General features: G+C 40.2%; 1 protein-coding gene across 2 annotated transcripts in view; it reads left to right on the plus strand.

The window, feature by feature from the left end:
• NARF (nuclear prelamin A recognition factor) overlaps positions 1 to 10,189 on the plus strand; it is a 29,868-nt gene extending 19,679 nt beyond the window's left edge. For both annotated transcript variants that reach the window (XM_084648282.1, XM_084648283.1), the window contains 5 exons: positions 396 to 525; positions 1,530 to 1,602; positions 4,946 to 5,083; positions 5,487 to 5,644; positions 6,228 to 10,189. In XM_084648282.1, coding sequence (XP_084504408.1) covers positions 396 to 525; positions 1,530 to 1,602; positions 4,946 to 5,083; positions 5,487 to 5,644; positions 6,228 to 6,469 — 741 coding nt within the window. In that variant the 3' untranslated portion in view covers positions 6,470 to 10,189. The remainder of the gene's footprint in view (positions 1 to 395; positions 526 to 1,529; positions 1,603 to 4,945; positions 5,084 to 5,486; positions 5,645 to 6,227) is intronic.
• The last annotated feature ends 8,331 nt before the right edge of the window (positions 10,190 to 18,520 follow it).

The raw sequence follows: 18,520 nt of genomic DNA on the forward strand, positions 1-18,520 counted from the left end.
TGGGTGCCACTGTGATAAATGACAGCTGCAGCTCCAAATCTGGACATGTCCCACGTCTCAAAATGCACAGCACTAGAAGTAGCTTCCGTGAGAAGAGGCTTCTTGCTCTCTCTGTTCTTGCAGACAAATTTTAGTTAACTAGGTCACTTGGAAGAAGTAAGCTGTATAGCCTAATGTGTTCGTTTGGGATAGCTCTGACAACTACTGTAACATAATCAACTGCTACAAAACAAAAAAAAGTTGCCCCAGTTGCTGTGCCTTGCACTTAGCTCCAGACCTAATGTGATTGTAAATATAACCTGTGTAATTTTCTGCAATAATACTTTCATCCATGTTTGTCTCCATGCATTCTTGGCCTTTTCACAAAATTCAGATGTGCCCTTTTTATTCCTTAGAACCTATCTCCAGATAAAATTTTCCATATAATCGTGGCTCCTTGCTATGACAAAAAATTGGAAGCCCTGCGGGAAGATTTTTACACCCCCTTGTATAACTCTCAAGATGTTGATTGTGTTCTAACATCAGGTAAAACCTCCTTTAAATGTACTCCCATATAAAATGGCAGCATGATTCACCAGTTGTTTGAACTGACTTTATGCTAGATCAGCTTTTTTTTCATTTAGCATTTTGTAGCTGTCAAAATAAGGTTTAGTTTCATCTGATTCCAAAAAAAGGACCCTTTCTTGAGTTACTGACTGTATATGTATTGCATAGACATTGGGTGTGGGATAGATAAAAGAACAAAAACTGGCTGTGTCTGTGTTTTGCTCTCCTTGTCTTATCTAGAGCAAGTATCTGAACTTGCGCTGCAGTCAAACCTTTCTGACAGGCAAAAGCTGTCCTGGCCAGCATTTATTTTGTGGCTTTGTCCTCCTTATCTACATTCCGCCTGTTAATTCGTTAACACACCTCTCTTGGGAAGACTACTCGTTCCAACCTTCTTGCCCCCCAGCAGCTTCAAATAGCTGCCTTGTTTTTGCACAGAGGGGCTGGGGGGAATAGAAGGAAAGGGTTGTCTTTTAAGATCAACGTGCCACAAAAACATTTCCTCCTTTTCTGGGCAATGTGGAAATTTCTCCCAAATGCCACCCTGCGCCAAGGCTCAGGAGGCGTATCATCCAATACCGGGCCAGTGATAGGTTGAAAGTTATTCATTCATTCTTAAACACTGCCAACATAGTTTGGTAAATATGTGGCACATCCAGAAATGTGTAGTGATGTGGTATGGCGTAAAGGTATTCTTGGAACTCCTATTGGGTGACCTGTAAGACTCATTCATGGCTTCATACGAAGGTTGCCAACTTTGGATGTATTCCTGGAGATTTCATCACATGACATAATCTTTAATTAAAGATTAATCGTTAATTCCTGGAGACTCCAGGCCAATCCTGGAGGGTTGGCAACCCTGCTTCATACCACACTGTCCGTGTGTTTTTCCTCTGCCAGTCTCCGCTATCTGTTGTCTTGAAGAGAGACTGTGTGTCTACTTTGGTTTGTGTTAAAGATAATTGTCCTGCATTGCCCTACAGGTGAAATTGTCCAAATAATGGAGCAGAAAAATATATCTATGAAAGAAGTGGCTGAAGTGGCTATAGACAGTTTGTAAGTAGCTTTTGCTGTGGGCTATGTTGTTATTGTGCCAGTGATCAAATAATGTTCTGCCATATATAGAAGTCACCACATGTGTAGTGCTTTTTCAAACAAATAAGTTATTCAAAACAAAAGTTTGCATGCACCAAAACCAGACTACACTGAAACCTGTTCACATGCACAGTGGCGAAAGAAACCAGCATTTTTCTTTTAGAGGCCTCTTGTATCTCCCAATCCATGAAGTGGTAAAATGCAACAGAGAGCCCTTTCTAATGGATATATTTTTATACTAATCCAAAACCAATCACCTAAAACAGCAGCCTCTTCCAAAATGAATTCCTCTCTAATTGTTTTTAAAAGCCTAATTTAAAAGAATGAAACCTGTGCTGTGCCAAGATTGTATGTTCAACAGGCTTCGGTGTCTGCAATGGATATGATTAAAAAAACCAGCAAGTAGCTTTTATTTGTATCTTTGTGCAGTAGTATTAGGTCTGTATAAAGTGGTGAGATTCTGGATTCCACTGAACTGATGACTTGTTAGTGTTATCATGGGGTGTTTTGATGCCCCACCCTAAGCTTTTTTTTTTTTTTTTTTTAAAGCTTTGCTATAGTTGAACCTGTGTAAGGGCTAACTATTCATTCCCTCAAGGTGTGTTCTCCTTCTAGTACCCAGCTTCCCACTAGACTGAGCTGGGGCAATTTCTGTGGGGTTTATTCTGTGTTCTGTCATCCCTTCATTCAGACCAGCATCTTGACAGTAAATTTCCATTTTTCCTATTGTCTTCATGCAGAATTAGTGACAAGTGAACACCACCCTCTCTGGGTATGGTAAATGTTTTTTTCCTGAATGGAGCAGCTAGGTTCTATCCAGATTAGATCAAATAAATACATCTATTGGTTAAAGGACAGCAGAGAAAAGTCATGCAAAACATTAGAGTATTTGTTTACTCACTGCCTAACTAGTATGGAAACTATCATGTACACTCACAGAATTCCTAGAGTGACCTGTAGCTCACGAAAGCTTATGCTCAAATAAATTTGTTAGTTTCTAAGGTGCCACAAGTCCTCCTCTTCTTTTTGCGGATACAGACTAACACGGCTGCAACTCTGAAAATAGATCCACTTAGTTAGTTACAAAGGTAGAGTCTCAAAGGTTATCCAGTTCCAATTTGTGTGTGATGCGTGTTAGTCCAGTCTCATTACACAGCTGCATAATGAAGTGACAACTCTCCTGCAAAGAGTGGAAGAAAGCTCCTTCAAGTCTACCCAGAATCCCTTTGAGCTTCTCCCTTCATCCTCAAATTGTATCCCGCCTAAGCATTGTCTACACTAGGGAAGTCTAGGTTATACAGTGATGATAATACCTAAATTCTGTTTACACTACAGCCTTTGTGATTACTTTTGCTAATGGGGCTGCACTGGCTGTGAGTTGGGCTGCACTGGCTGTGAGTTAAAGGTACCCATTTTCTAAAGGCTTACAGAGAGGTCAGGTCGGTGGCTTTTTGTTTTATTAAAGAGCAAGCTTGATCTCAAATTTTAAATATACCATTGGAATGTCTTTTAAGCTGTATTTAAGCTAATTTATATTAGGGGTGAGAGCAACACATTAAGAGGGATAACATGATATCAGAATTGAATCAGGCTACCAGACTTGACATCACAAGACTTTATCTGTCCCTACGGTGATTTTTCACCCATTAAAAACAGATCTTCAGAGGAATAGGAATTAAGTGAGAACAAAAGCTTCTCCAGTGCCATCTTACTTTTAACATTAACATTAAACAAAATTAAACTCCTCTTTAAAAATAAGCCCCAATACACTTGAAGCTGTGGTATAATCATTGTGATTGTTTGTTCAAGTTACTTTTTAATCCTAAATGACTTCTGTTGTAATTCTCATAATTACTATCTTAACTGGAGAACATTACTATAAATATAAGTTAGACAAATACAGGACACACTGACACCAAACAAAACCACAGCTGGTAACAACAAAAATCACCATCAGTTACATAAACCCACCATTAATGGTCTGGCTCAAAGAGCAGGTGGACATGCTGTAAGCCTGGTTCTCACTTGTTAAATGTAGGTTTTATTCCTAGTTCCCTAGGAATAAAACCCCAACTTTTCTGTAGTTCTTTTAAGTTAGATTTTTGATATATTATTATTTTGCATTAACAGTTCCTGCCTTTGGTTTCTGGCTGAATGTAAGGAACTCAGGCTGCTACTACCAGTAGAATGCACAATCTATATAGCACACAAGCAGTGTCCCAGCACAGGTCACACTGGATGCTCAGGGAGGAGTGCAAAGTAGACCAGAGCTACAGATGCTTTTCCAGCAGAAGTGAGAGCAGGGTGACGAAGTTGTTATCCCCAGAGCAGCTAACAGGCTGGGACTGCTGTCAAAAACACCTTTTTCTCACAATAGTGATGCCATGTATCCCCGACCACTCCTTTTCTACCAGAAAAATAAAGTATTTGCCAGTGATTCTGTAGGACTGCATTCCCATCACCTACACCCCTTGTGTCCCAGCATAAAACTACCATTTTGATCACTAAAGATCATTCAGTACTATTCTTTGACCAGACATGAGTCAATTCCTGTATTTATTTACTTATTTATTCTACAAATTTCAGCTTGGATAATTGTGTTCTGCCGACAGGTGAATCCAATGTCAACTGGATATAGTATTTTTCACTTCCTGCTATCCAACAGCTACCATGTTCCATGGAATGATCCCTCTATATTGTTTCTATATCAGTTTACAGACATAGTGTTGGAAATCCTTGAGGGCACACACAGTCCCATAGAAGCCAGAAGAACTGCTCTTATGAGCAAAAGTTTGCAGGATCAGTGCCTATGATCTGTAAAGTACTTTTAGATCCTTCAATGTTAAAAGTGCATCCTACATTACAATAAACATGATCTGATATTTATTATTTCACATTCATTTTGTTTTGGCTGGGGGTTTTCACAGTTAAAACAAGTGTTTTCAAATTGCCTAAGTGCTGATACAACTCAGTTTCCATGTGACTTTGAGTGTGGTTTTTAAAATGCCTCTTAACCAGCTAGTCTTGATGGCTGTTTCCAAGCCATTTCATTCTATTATGTATGAATATATTTTGTTAAACTTCTGTTGCCTGAAGTTTTTGAAGCTACAGTTTTTTTTTCTCTTTTGCCATTTTCATTTTACCACTGTCTCAAAACACAAATTGGACAAGTTCATTTCTAGGAACAAATATTCTTTTCCCCTGACAAAAAATGTTATGGGAGAGAGAAACAAATCTCATTTTCTTCAGGTGAAATGATCAAACTCTGAGCTTCTTTCTCCCTCCTTTTTGTCCATTTTCTAAGGTTTGGTGAAATAAAGGAGGAGGACTTAGTACGGCATGATGGGAGGAGATCTGATGGGTACCTGGAGCACATCTTTAAACATGCTGCCAAAGAGCTGTTTGATATGGATATCAAGGAAATCACCTACAAAACACTAAAGTAAGTTGGATTTTGGATGTTTGTATTAATGGAATGGGATAACATGAACCTCAGTGCAGTAACTAGGTATTCCACATATCAAAATCACTGGTTTGCATTGTCCTTAATAAGCTACCTGTAAATTCACCACTGGAAAAATCACTGTTGCTAACTCTCTTGTTTTATTAATAATACTTCTTCTTTGAAGATGGAATAGATATTTGTTCTTCAATCTCCACCCAAATTTTTATTTGACCGACAACACGTAGGAACTAGAAGCCCTGCCCATTCATCCTCAGGTTATCCCTTTTGCCTTCTATCATGTGAGCTCTGTGGGCATTTACTGAAATGCTTGTATCATCCTGTTAGTAATCCCTAAGGGATCTGAGGGTTTAGAATTTTCTCTCTCTCTCTTTCTGTACAGAAACAAGGACTTCCAAGAGGTCACCCTGGAAAAGGATGGTGAGACAGTGTTGCGCTTTGCAGCTGCGTATGGCTTTAGGAACATCCAGAACGTGGTCCTGAAGCTGAAAAAGGGAAAGTTCTTGTATCATTTTGTGGAGGTTCTTGCCTGCCCTGGAGGTAAGAATGATACTGGATCCATGGTGACTTTTTTTTTCCTGTTTCTGTGAGTATCATGGGAAGGTTCCAGAAAGAGCTGATCCTTATTTTAATGATAGTAAGATGTTTACCACTCCACCATCAAATCTGAATGGTCCAAAATAAAACACACCTGTTTAGGCTTTCTGAGAGTCCATTCCATTTATTAGGTTGTCCAAAATGAGAGGGACAGTATTTGTTTTCTGCTGGGTGATCTGTAAGCACCTAGTCCAGAGTGCTGAGGAGTTGTCTGTCCTTTTGTGAAATACAGAGTTGAGGGAAAGAGAAGAATGTAGGACCTAACTGGCGAAGAAAGGAGGGGAGGAGGAAAAGAGATTTTTGCTATGGAAACCCCATCAATATTTGGACACTTGCTGATGATAGAATCATTTTTAAAGGTGAACAGTGACTTTTAGCAGCATCAATGGGGCTGCTGACTGCAAAAGGCAGTTGTCCTTTTTAATTAGCAACAGGACAACACTGTAAATCGAGAGTTTAAACTACAATATAGTTCTTCCCCCAAACAAACTAATCCCGTCTCATTGCTGTGGTGTTCTATTTTTAGGGTGTTTAAATGGAAAAGGCCAAGCCCAGACTGAAGATGGAAAACCTGACAAAGTGTTGCTCAGTCAGATGGAGGAAGTGTATGCTGCAATTCCTGTCAGGCTTCCAGAAACCAGCATGCATGTGCAAAAGCTGTACCAGGACTGGCTGGAAGGGATGGACTCCAAGAAGGTCCAGGAAACTCTGCACACCAAATACTGTGCAGTAAATCAAACAGCAAGCAGCATGGATATCAAGTGGTGACAAATCAGGCTCACGAAAGATGAAAAAACTGGCATAGGTTAGTTATGAACTCAGCACTGGAAACATTCTATGCAATTGGGGATGCTATGCACTAGCCAAGTGTACGATGAGTACGCTTTCTGAATTGCGGAATATTCCTTACTTAATACAAAGAACCATTGCTCAATTTTTTATGTTGAATGCCTTGGTTCCCTATGGGTCTGTTAGACTCTTACTGTGCTTGACCTCCTGTGTATTTGGGAGTTTTTTGTTAAGGTCTGATCTTGCAGGGTACAGTGAGCACCTTCTTCTAGGTGTACAATGCCCTCAACTTGGAGTGAAATTAATGCAGGTTGAGGGTTCTCACCACTTTTTACGGAACTGGCACCCTCAACCAGGAGCTATTGTAATCCTTACGTATGTGATTCCTTTCGCCAGGCAAGAACAGCCACCCTGTTTAGAATTGTTGTGTTCAGTGTACCGTAAGTTAGAACTCTTTTTGCCTTGTTAACCAAAAAATGATTATTTTACACAAAGCGACAGATGAAAAATGTAATTGAGAGATTTACTTGACTCCTTCCACCACTATACAATAAAGAGGTTTATTCAGCTACTAAAACATTGACAACAAGCTTCCTACAGACACACTAACCACAAAGGGAGAACATTCTGATATAAATGGCATGTCTTTAATAATATTAAATGGTTGTAACACAGTCCTCTCTTCCCTCGTTCTTTCATTAAGGATTTTTGCTAACAGGCTGGTTTGTACAAATAGTTAAACCTGTTAATCTCTCTCTTCAGAAACTTGCATCATGAATTAATCTTTTCTGTAACTTTTATTTTCTTTTGTCTGACTTGTTTATGAAAGCGAGATATGGTGATCCCATGTGAAGACAGGCATGATGTTGCCTGCAATCTTCACCCTACATCAATTCTATGCTAGACTTCAGTCCTGATTTACAATACCTCTGCTATTCCATTTCTGGCTAGTCCTGAGCATATACCGTGTCAGACTGAATCCAGAGACCAGATAAATTTGTTGAGTGCCTCTAACAAAAAAATCTTAATTTTGGAACATTCTTGAGCTGATAATATGATGTAAACTGATAGTGCTAGTTTGGGGGCATTTTTATGTACATTACATGGCTGCTTCAATTAACAAGCTATCATCTTAAAAAATCATGCTTGATAGATGTAACCATCTGTACAGCCTCGCAGTTCAGGGAGGGATGTTTAAGGATGTGATGTGACATTCCAGCCATTACAAGGCTTCCACCAGATTTCATAGCAGCCTCATGCTTGTTGTTTTGATTAGTGGCTCTCTCAAAACTGGAAGGATTTTAGCTTTCACATTTTGTTGAGAAAATATGAATGGGGTTTGTCGTGATCTCAGGAAATGCATGAAAGCAAATCTTGTGGATTTCTTAATATCAGTTACTCTGTGTGTGTGCGCACAAAGCTAATAATACAAGATCTTGATGGAGTCTATTTGAAATCAGGATCTACCCTTGGAAGGTAGGAGGTGAGGCATTCAATGCTTCCAGTCTTTTTTTTTTTTTTTTTCCCTTTTAAATAAAGTATCTAACAACAGAGTCTATTATATTCCTGTTGGAGGCAAATGCGCGTTTTTGACTTAAATAGGAGTGGGCTCAAAACGAAGAGGGGGAAAAAAGGGTGCTGAAATGTGTGGACTTGCTGGAAGGGACAACTGGTTTAAAATGAACTTGTTGATGTGGTTGCAGGTTTCATCCAAGCCTCCTTTACTTTACTTTATTTCAATGCAAAAGGCATATGGATCTGACTTGTATGGCTACCTGCATGCAGAGTAAGCCTTCAGGTTTGTTGTTTTTTTTGTTTTGTTTTTTTTAAATAAAATGTTTTTGACGCAATAACTGAACATTTAGAGAAATCTACCTCTGTGCTAGGAAAGGAGTTTGGAGCAGCAGGGAGATCCTGGAAAACCTATACATCCAAAAAAATTTAAAATTGTCTATTAAAGAATAACCTGTGGGTTACATGAAGCTCGTGAACACTTTCAGTACTTGAAAGCAACATGACCCCTTCAGTTTTAATTTCTTGATCTATTCTGATATCCCCAGAACCCTTCAATGGAATCACATTGTAATTAAGTTTTATTGTTCTAAGTTAGTATATACATATATTTCTATATGTATATATGGCTTAAAACTGGTTGAAATGTTAATTTATATATATAGCTTCAGTTCTGTGTATAGTTTATTTTTGTAAAGGAAAATGTGGATATACTTGACAATGTGAAAAACTGGTTCTCAGTTTAAATTTTTTATTAAAACTTAATTCTTCACTATGCTGTGAAAGAGCCACCTTCCTGTGGGATTCTTTAAGTGTCAATCTAGAGATTAGAGCACAGCTTCATCTCATTGGCTGCTGCCCATCACTGAACAAAAACCCTCTCTGCCATTTTGCTTGAGCACACATGCCTGTTTCATTCAATAGATCCTCTTTCCATACTTGAGTTTCCACAGGAACAGTATCAGATGAGATGGCTGTAAAATATTAGTTGTTCTTTCCCATTATAAAGGCAGATTAAGAATTCACTTTCTTTCAGCTTCTCAATTTGAAATGCTCCACACTTAAAAAGTAGCCGTGTAACAATCTCTTAGAACTGTTACATGCCACAACCTCTCTTTTAAAAAAGAGTGCATTTTGAATGTTCATCCAACATATAGCTGTAGTGGCTACATACAGTATCATTAGGTGTACTATAATTTGGGATTGTGGGAGTTTTCTGATTTTTCAGGGTTTAATTTTTAGAAAAACTGAGACTATTTTTGGAATAAAAAATCTGATTTTATCATTTAAAAAAAAGTTTTCCATTAACTGCCAGTTTGTGAAACATCCAGGAATCTCCTCTGCAAAGTTTAACATTGCAAAAATCATTTTTCAGTGTTTTTTTAACAAATCTCTAAATTTTTTGCTTCATTGAGGTTTCAGCCTAAAACTAGAAACCCATATTATGATTTTAGGTAATGCCCATCAGGTATCTAAAATCAGATTCTAGCCTTTAAGCCTACATTAGGAAAGTTATGCTGTGTTGACAATGGGTGCAGCTAGCTAGTTTCTGAAACTGCTGAACATAATGTAGTCCTGTCTACACTTGCAATTAAACTGTTTTGCAGGAGCAGTTTATTTACATTTGTTGACAGCACCCTGAATCGCAAAATGTGTAAAGTTCCTAGTGTAATCACAGCCATAGTGCTTTACTTCTCAGTTGAATGTTGTGCTGGGACAGTTCATCGCTGAGTACAAAAGAACGTGAGGTTTGCCGTGGACTTTTTTTCTTTTTAAGGAAAATTAAATCTGTGTTTAAAAATCTTTGGCAAAACAAAAATGCTAAACTGTATTTGGAGGTTGTCTTTAATGCCATAAAATATCCTAGACGTGTAATGTACTGGTAGTGAGAGGAGTTGTATTATAGTATTCTTCTGAGGTCTCTAGTGGGAAGGGTAAGTGTTGTAAAGACATCTTGCCAAGACCTCAGAAATAAGAGAGTTTGCCTCTTAGCAGCCACTGCTCCAGTGTATTTTTGTTTGTTCACCATTCTTCAAGTGAATACGATCTGGGACTGTGATATTTAATAAATACATGTCTGTACACAGCTCAGCAGCTTCAGCTGGATGATACTTGGATAATCAGTTATCTAAACTCTGGTGCTTTGTATTTCAAATGGAGCATGAACTTGAATTGCCCTAATAAATATCTTTGAATCTAATTTTGTGGTGGTTTTGTTTAGTTACATACATGGGCCTCATCTTATTCCAAGGTGCGTATTGCCTCAACACAGACACACATCTCTCTCTGAAAGCTTAGCAGACCCACACAATGTACTTCATACAAATGTTTGTTTTAAAATATGTTTTGAGATGGTTATTTACCTAATGTGAGGGGAGGAGACTGTCCTTCCATGTCCCTTTCAGAGACCAAAGTCTGAATGAGCCCATATTTCACTATCCTGCCAGCCCCACCCCAGGGCTGAGTGTGCTGATTGTCCAAGGTTGTTGGTCCCCGTCAGTCTGGCAAATGAGATACCAGCACCACTTTTCTTTAAGCTTATTGCACCATCATTAAACTGCCTAAAGGAAAATAAATGTTCCTCATTTAGAGCTGCCTTTGGACACACAGCAATAACAATTCTTTACATCCACTGTTCATAAAACATTTGGACTATAAAACTACCAACTCTTCCCAGTCAAAGTATGCACGCAAAAACCTTTCAGCTAACTACAGGAAATGTTCGGTTATCGCTTACTGAGTGACTATGTAAGCCAGCCAGGTGGCTCCTGTGGAGTTCCTAACTTTGAAAACAATTATGGAGAACAAACTGGTAGAGGTTGGTTTGTGGTCAGTAACTGATTATACTGTAGCATCATGTACCTACACTGTAGTCAGTTCATTTAAAGCACTTGAATGACAAAGACTTGTATTCTGATTCTGCAACTAAGGAGTTCGCCATAGAATCCATCTTCTGGGAGCAGAATTGTGCTCCAGAAGCCAAGATTTAACTTTCAAAATAAGTTTGTAGTCAGCAAGATTGGGAAGGAGTTTCCCAAACATGAGACAAATGTAACTTTCTGCTTTGTTCTCCTGAGTCTGTACACAGCACCTCCAGGAGCAGTTTCTTTACAAAATTGTTCTCAGAACCTACTGTGTGAAATTCATCCTGGTGTGGGAGATGCGAAAAGGGACCAGATTTTTAAAGGCATTTAGGCACCTAAAGAATCAGATAGGGACTCTACTGGGATTTTCAAAACTACCTAGGTCGGGGTGGCCAACCTGTGGCTCTGGAGCCGCTCTTTAGAGGTTAATTTGCAGCTCCTTGCATAGGCGCTGACTCTGAGACTGGAGCTACAGATGCTAACTTTCCAATGTGCTGTGGGGTGCTCACTGCTCAACCCCCTTCTCTACCCCAGGTCCTGCCACCACTCCACCCCTTCCCCCAAAGCCCCTTCCCCGGAGCCGACCATGCCCTCGCTCCTCCCTCCTCCCCACTAGAGCCTCCTGCACACTGCAAAACAGCTGATTGCTGCGAGGGGGAGGTGTGAGGAGGGAGCGGGAGGTGCTGATTGGCGGGGCTGCCAGTGGGCAGGAGGGGCTGGGGCTGGGGCTGGAGGGGGGTAGCAGATGGGGGCCTGCTTACATTACTGTGGCTCTTTGGCAATGTTTGTTGGTACATTCTGGTTCCTTTTCAGGCTCAGGTTGACCACCCCTGACCTAGGTGCCTAACATCCATTGAAATCAGGTGTTTTTGAAAATCCCGCTAGGTACCCATCTGACTCCTTGGGCAGTTAAATACCCTTTGCACCTTTTAAGGCAGTTGGTGGGGTTACCTGGGCAATGTAAGGGAGAGGAAGGGAACTGCTTGCAGAAGGGAGGGCTCTGTATCTATGCACTGTGGAGCTCTCCTGTCACCCAGCATAAACTGACTGTTGAGTGTTAGTACTAAAATAGAGAGCAGGTGAGGGGACCTCGGATTATGTGGAGCCAATGACTCTAGGGCGTAGTCTCCATGCTGAGTTGCAGCTTTTTAATTAGATGATTTTTAAACGAAAGCAAAAGGTGGTCTGGATAGTCTTATCTTGGTTTAGTTTAAGTCAGTTAACAGCACCTTTAAACTGCAATAAATTACAGTTAAAACTGAAGTAAGTGTGCTCACAGATGGATTTGCACCAGTGTAATTAACTGGTGCAAATCTGTGTAGAGAGGCCTCACTCCACCCCACCAGTGTCCAGGCAACAATCATAGTGACACAGGGGTGAGGCAGCCTTCCAGCCTGCCCCCTGCACTTGGATTGGCAGGGGTTCAGTTTCACCTGCAGAGACAGTTTGGATGAGCTATTACCAGCAGGAGAGTGAGTTTGTGTGTGTATGGGGGTGGGGGGGTGAGAAAACCTGAATTTGTGTTGGAAATGGCCCACCTTGATTATCATGCACATTGTAGGGAGAGTGGTCACTTTGGATGAGCTATTACCAGCAGGAGAGTGAGTTTGTGTGTGTGGTTTTTGGGAGGGGGGTGAGGGGGTGAGAGAACCTGGATTTGTGCAGGAAATGGCCCAACTTGATTATCATGCACATTGTGTAGAGAGTTGTCACTTTGGATGGGCTATCACCAGCAGGAGAGTGAATTTGTGTGAGGGGGTGGAGGGTGAGAAAACCTGGATTTGTGCTGGAAATGGCCCAACTTGATGATCACTTTAGATAAGCTATTACCAGCAGGACAGTGGGGTGGGAGGAGGTATTGTTTCATATTCTCTGTGTGTATATAAAGTCTGCTGCAGTTTCCACAGTATGCATCCGATGAAGTGAGCTGTAGCTCACGAAAGCTCATGCTCAAATAAATTGGTTAGTCTCTAAGGTGCCACAAGTACTCCTTTTCTTTTTGCGAATACAGACTAACACGGCTGTTACTCTAAAAAGAGACAATCAAGTTATTTTGGCTTTATCTGAGAAGTGAGTTTCCTCCAGGATGAATCATCACGTTTCTTTTAAAGGATGCATTTTAGAAATTGGTATCAACTTTAACTAAATTGCTCTTAAAAAAACAATATTAATCTTTTGAATAAAAGGATTTTCTATAACTGGGCATCACACTATACCAGGTTTAGACAAAACCTGTTTAAAATGTAAGGGCTGAATGTATGAGGAAAAATGAAACAGCAAAATAATTTGTATAGGAAACATAGAAACTTGGTTTCAAAATACTGTGCAGTGTTTACTGAAAGTTTTTATAAAGCACAAATATTACCCTCTTGGTATCAGAACATGAAGAAGAATAATGGGATAGTGCAGTGCATATATCAACAATTTGTTTACAAGAGGTTGCCTTGCAAAAAAGTCACTACCACCAGATGTATTTATTTATTCAGCCCCTTTTATTTTGTTATGTAACGTCTTCCAAATTCGTAAATAAGCACTTACCTGCTGTGCCAATAACTGTAATGATTTTTTAAAAAAAGAAAGCTGGTAAAAATACCGCACGTAAATAAGGTTCTACCGAGATTTGAACTCGGATCGCTGGATTCAAAGTCCAGAGTGCTAACCATTACACCATAGAACCAAATGGTGCCACCAATTTCTGTTCTACTGGCTAATAACAATTATTGGCTCACTGGGGAACTCCAAGTCCAGTTTTGCCCTCCATTCGTTTAAAACTGAGGTTCTTTGCCACAAAATTTATCTTACAGACTTTATTCTCGGCTAAATCTCACGCCTCACCTGTACAATATGATGATCCCTCTCAGACATTAAAGTGGCAAGGAGCCTTCCTCAGACTGCAGCTTTGATTATTTAAAAAAAAGAAGCAAAGAGGTCTCCTGTTTTGATACATCCAAACTAGCTCTAACACAGCCCTGTGCATGCAAAAGAACGTGCACGCTGCATTGCTAACGCAGAATTTAGAACTGAATTCGCATACAAGAAACTGACACAACACAAGCCAACCCGCTTTTGATGCTTACTCAACCGGTGTCAGCTCCACTTTTAAATAAGATTTATGAGGCTGTTTCATTGGGTGCTTTTATTATAAAATATTATAGTTCTAGTAATATTTTAAAGCTAAAATGTGAATAACAAAAGATAAATTCACAGATAGGCCCAACACAGTTAAAGTTAGATAATACATAATTACTTTTGCTATAGTTAGGATTACTTGCATTTCATTATAGAAGGAGCAAATGATTCTTGCCCCATAACTCATACAGACTACAGGATCCTTCTAGCAAAGTTATAATGACCTCACAGTAAAAGCAATTATTAGCCTTGCATATAGTTAAAGGTAATAACAAAAAATCACAAGAAAATAGATAGATATAGCTATAAACAACCTGCAGTTTGTTTTCTCTTTTAAATAAAACTTCCTTTCTATTCATTTTCCAGTGGCATCCAATACATGTATAATAGTCAATGTATAATGTGCCCTTTATTGTTGTTTTCAATATATTTTTCTAATTAAATCCACAGTTCTTATATTTACTTGGCAGTAAAGAAAATATAATAAATAAAATATGAAGACTTTTAGGTTCCATTGAAATAATATTAATATACTTAATATAAGCGCATACTAATAATATTTCCTTAGTACAGAAACTAAGTCACACAACAAAACCTGAAAAATTCTAGGTTCCACCGAGATTTGAACTCGGATCGCTGGATTCAGAGTCCAGAGTGCTAACCATTACACCATGGAACCACCTGACTAACCCTTCAGAATTGGTCCTATTGAGGTAACGTCAGAGCGTATGTTCTTGTGGATAGCTGTGGGATTTTTCTCTTACGTATACATTTCCTCACGCATTAATTCTACATATTAACTAAATCCTGAAGTAATCCAGCACAATTTACTTCAGTAATAAACAAACCATTTTTAAAAAGAGCCCAGAAATACGTGGCATTTCTGTCCTGCTTTCAGTGATGACACTGATGCCTTTTTTTTTTTTCCCCAAAATTCAGCCGGTTGCCTACTTTTCGATGGAATTTCTTACCCATATTGCAATTTTGCACGATGAAATATTTTTGCTTTAAATTATGGACTTTCCGTTTTTGCCCACGTGTTGCATTTTATTCCATGTTTTTACGCTTATAGTTTCCCTTCTGTGCAGTTGAGCGCGACGTATTGAACGTTGAAGCTTTGCTGGCCAAGTAGCATTTTTGCTGTACGTTACCTGTAGCAATTTACAACCCGTTACGCGTTCCGTGCTGCATGACGTATTGTAAGTGGCTTGTAAAGATTTCCCTCATCCCGCAGTCCCACTTTGATATTGTAGATGTTCTTTAATTTCAGTAAGGGAAAAAGAAAACACTCTGGAAAAATCACAAACTGAATAATGAATTACTTACCCCACCATCTATTCTGAATTATTCCTAACTAAGACCCAATCTTCAACCAGCTGTGGGAGGGGGAGGACTGGAATGGGAATCTTGCAAGATGCGGCGCTTCGGGCTCCATGTTTCAGAGCAGATCCCAGGGCAAGTTCAGAGCTGACCAGAGCCAATCCTCCTCACAGCTGCCCTCTCTATTCGCATTAACTTCAGCCTCTTGCAGGATCAGACCCTAAAATGAAAGCATGTAAATCAAATAACGAGTATTAATCATCATAAATTATTGGCAGTAAACGTGTAAAATCAGAGTGAATACTGCAGATAATAACCTATGCCACAGGTTACTATGATAAAGAGAAAAATAACAGATTAAACAATAAGACTGAAACATGAGTCTGGCTATCTGTTTTGTATGTTGGTTTTTGTTTTGTTTTCTCAATGCTTAACACACTAGATTATCCGTAAAAACTCCGTGTACTGCCATTAGTACTAATCATAAGTAATAACAGGCTCTTTGTGCATTATTAATTATTATTATTATAGCTGAAGTAATGGTCCAGGAAGTACTGTAAACGTTGTAGAGACAAATATATTTTCACTATAAGAAAAGGAGGACTTGTGGCACCTTAGAGACTAACAAATTTATAAGCTTTCTGAGCTACAGCTCACTTCATCGGATGCATTGTATTATACAGCAATGACTTTATTGTCACTTAAATCAATAATAAATACCACAAAATATTATTAACAATGAATAATAACTGACAGGTGTATGCCCCCAAAACAGCTTTGAGTAAATTAAGTAAAAAGGAAAGGAGGACTGGTGGCACCTTAGAGACTAACCAATTTATTTGAGCATGAGCTTTCGTGAGCTACAGCTCACTTCATCGGATGCATACCGTGCCACAAGTCCTCCTTTTCTTTTTGCGAATACAGACTAACACAGCTGTTACTCTGAAACCAGTAAATTAAGTGATATTCTATTGCCCAACGGAGCGTTCAGGTGAAATAACTTTAGCTTTAACATGAACATTGAAAGATGTCACTACAATACATTTTTAAAGGAGAAAAAAGGTAAATAGCAGAGGATGAAAGGAGAAAAAAGTTAAATAGCAGAGGATGGTTTCGATCCATCGACCTCTGGGTTATGGGCCCAGCACGCTTCCGCTGCGCCACTCTGCTGTGTAGTAACCAAGCCTCCAACTACAGCTTTTAGAAAGTGATATATTTAATTTATGAGGTTTGGTTTTTTTCCCCTTTTGCTGGTGCTTGGGCACAATAGCTGAAATTGCTGTGTATATTTTCAGCTCAGCAGCATGCTTCCACCCGCCCTCCCCACACAAATATGCTCCCCCAAAATGTCCTGTGCAATGCTTGGGATACAAACATTCCTTTACCCAGTAAAGTTTAGAGACTAACCAATTTATTTGAGCATGAGCTTTCGTGAGCTACAGCTCACTTCATCGGATGCAACCGATGAAGTGAGCTGTAGCTCACGAAAGCTCATGCTCAAATAAATTGGTTAGTCTCTAAGGTGCCACAAGTACTCCTTTTCTTTTTGCAAAGACAGACTAACACGGCTGTTACTCTGAAACCAGTAAAGTTTGAGCTTCAGATGTCTCCCTCTGAAATGCCATAATGCGATGGCCATGTCTATCAGGTGAGTTTACCTGCCTCACAGTTTGCCCAGAATGGCAATAAGCCTGGAGATTTCCCTCTTTCCCCAGTTATAAGGGAACAATGACAAATTACACTCTTTCAAATCTATTTTTTGCAGCAACAAACACTGGGACAATATTTTCCTCCCCTAAGCAAAGGGTGGAGGAAAGCACAATGCAGTTCTGCGCTCATTAAGTCCAAAGGTGAAAATGTTGGCTCCCTAGCACTCCCCTCTTATGGGCCCATGAAAGTATCTAACAGAAGTCTGTGGTGGTCCCAGTCCCCTATACAGAAATGAATCATTAAATAATTATTTTGAGGTGTCCTGATCAGGGTTTACAAATACCTATGTTGCCCCTTTTCACCCAAGCAGATAGCCAAATTTCAGGGCCTTGAGGATGTTCCACTGACAGGTAAAATTAGATTAAATCTGGTATTTTCTATGTTGAAGTTTTGTTTATTTACAAAGAACATACAAAGTCCCGTGTCTCCGAAGCAGAAGGAATCAAGAAAAAAAAAAGGAGCATTTTTTTTAAGCTCACAGCCCCAAGTAGAGTGACCAGATCGCAAGAGTAAAATATCAGGACGCATTTTGGGGCGCACAGCCCCAACCGGAGCCATGGGAGGGGGGTGCACAGCCCTAGGAAGCTTCGAGAGGGGTGTACCGCCCCTGCTGCAGCCCCCTGCCGCAATCCATGGGGCAGGGGCTCATGGCCCCAGCTCCAGCCCCCAGCAGAAGCCACGGGGCAGGGGGGCAGGGCCCTGGCTCCAGCCCCCTGCCCCGCTGCTGGCTCAGTCCAGCTAACAATCACCTCACCTCTCAGCAGGGCTGGGAGTGTGGCCTCGGGGACAGAGCAGGGAGTGGGAGAGAGTGTTTGGGAGGTCTGTGGGGGGGTGCTGGGCTGTGAGGAGGTGGAGGGTGCTGGGAAGTGGGGGAGATTTGTGTATTTTGGGGTGCTAGGCAATGGGGGGGCTTGTTGGAGGGGAACTGGAGGCAAGGGGAGGCTGCAGGGTCCTGCCAGCCACTTCCCGGGAGCTGCGTGGAGCCAGATAGGGAGCCTGCCAGCTCGGGTGACCAGTCCAGCCCCGCACCAAATATCAGGACAAATGGCGTCCCGATCGTACATCAGTTGGGATGCGGGAAAAACAGCTAAATATCGGGACAGTCCTGATTTTATTGGGACATCTGGTCACCCTAGCCCCAAGCCTCTTTAGACAACAGACCCAAAAACTCTCAAACTAGTTTTTCCCAGGATCAAAATGTGCTCAGAGAGTAAACTCCTAAGCTTTCTTCTTTATTTACCAACTACAGTGAATTTTAACCCAACCCATAATAACGTTGTACCCAGCTAATAACAAGCTACATGGGGGGAAATATTTGATAATTGGACTTTGAATCTAGCAGAGAAAGCTATAAGATGAACCAAGTGTTGCAAGTTGAAGATAAATAAATTCATACTAGAAATAAGGCATCAATTTTTAACAGTGAGAGTAATTAAGGAGTCAAACAATTTACCAAGAGTCATGGTGGATTCTTCATCACAGTCAATTATGAAAT

Source organism: Lepidochelys olivacea, assembly GCF_965140295.1.
Source record: "Lepidochelys olivacea isolate rLepOli2 genome assembly, chromosome: 14".
NCBI classification, from domain to species: domain Eukaryota; kingdom Metazoa; phylum Chordata; order Testudines; family Cheloniidae; genus Lepidochelys; species Lepidochelys olivacea.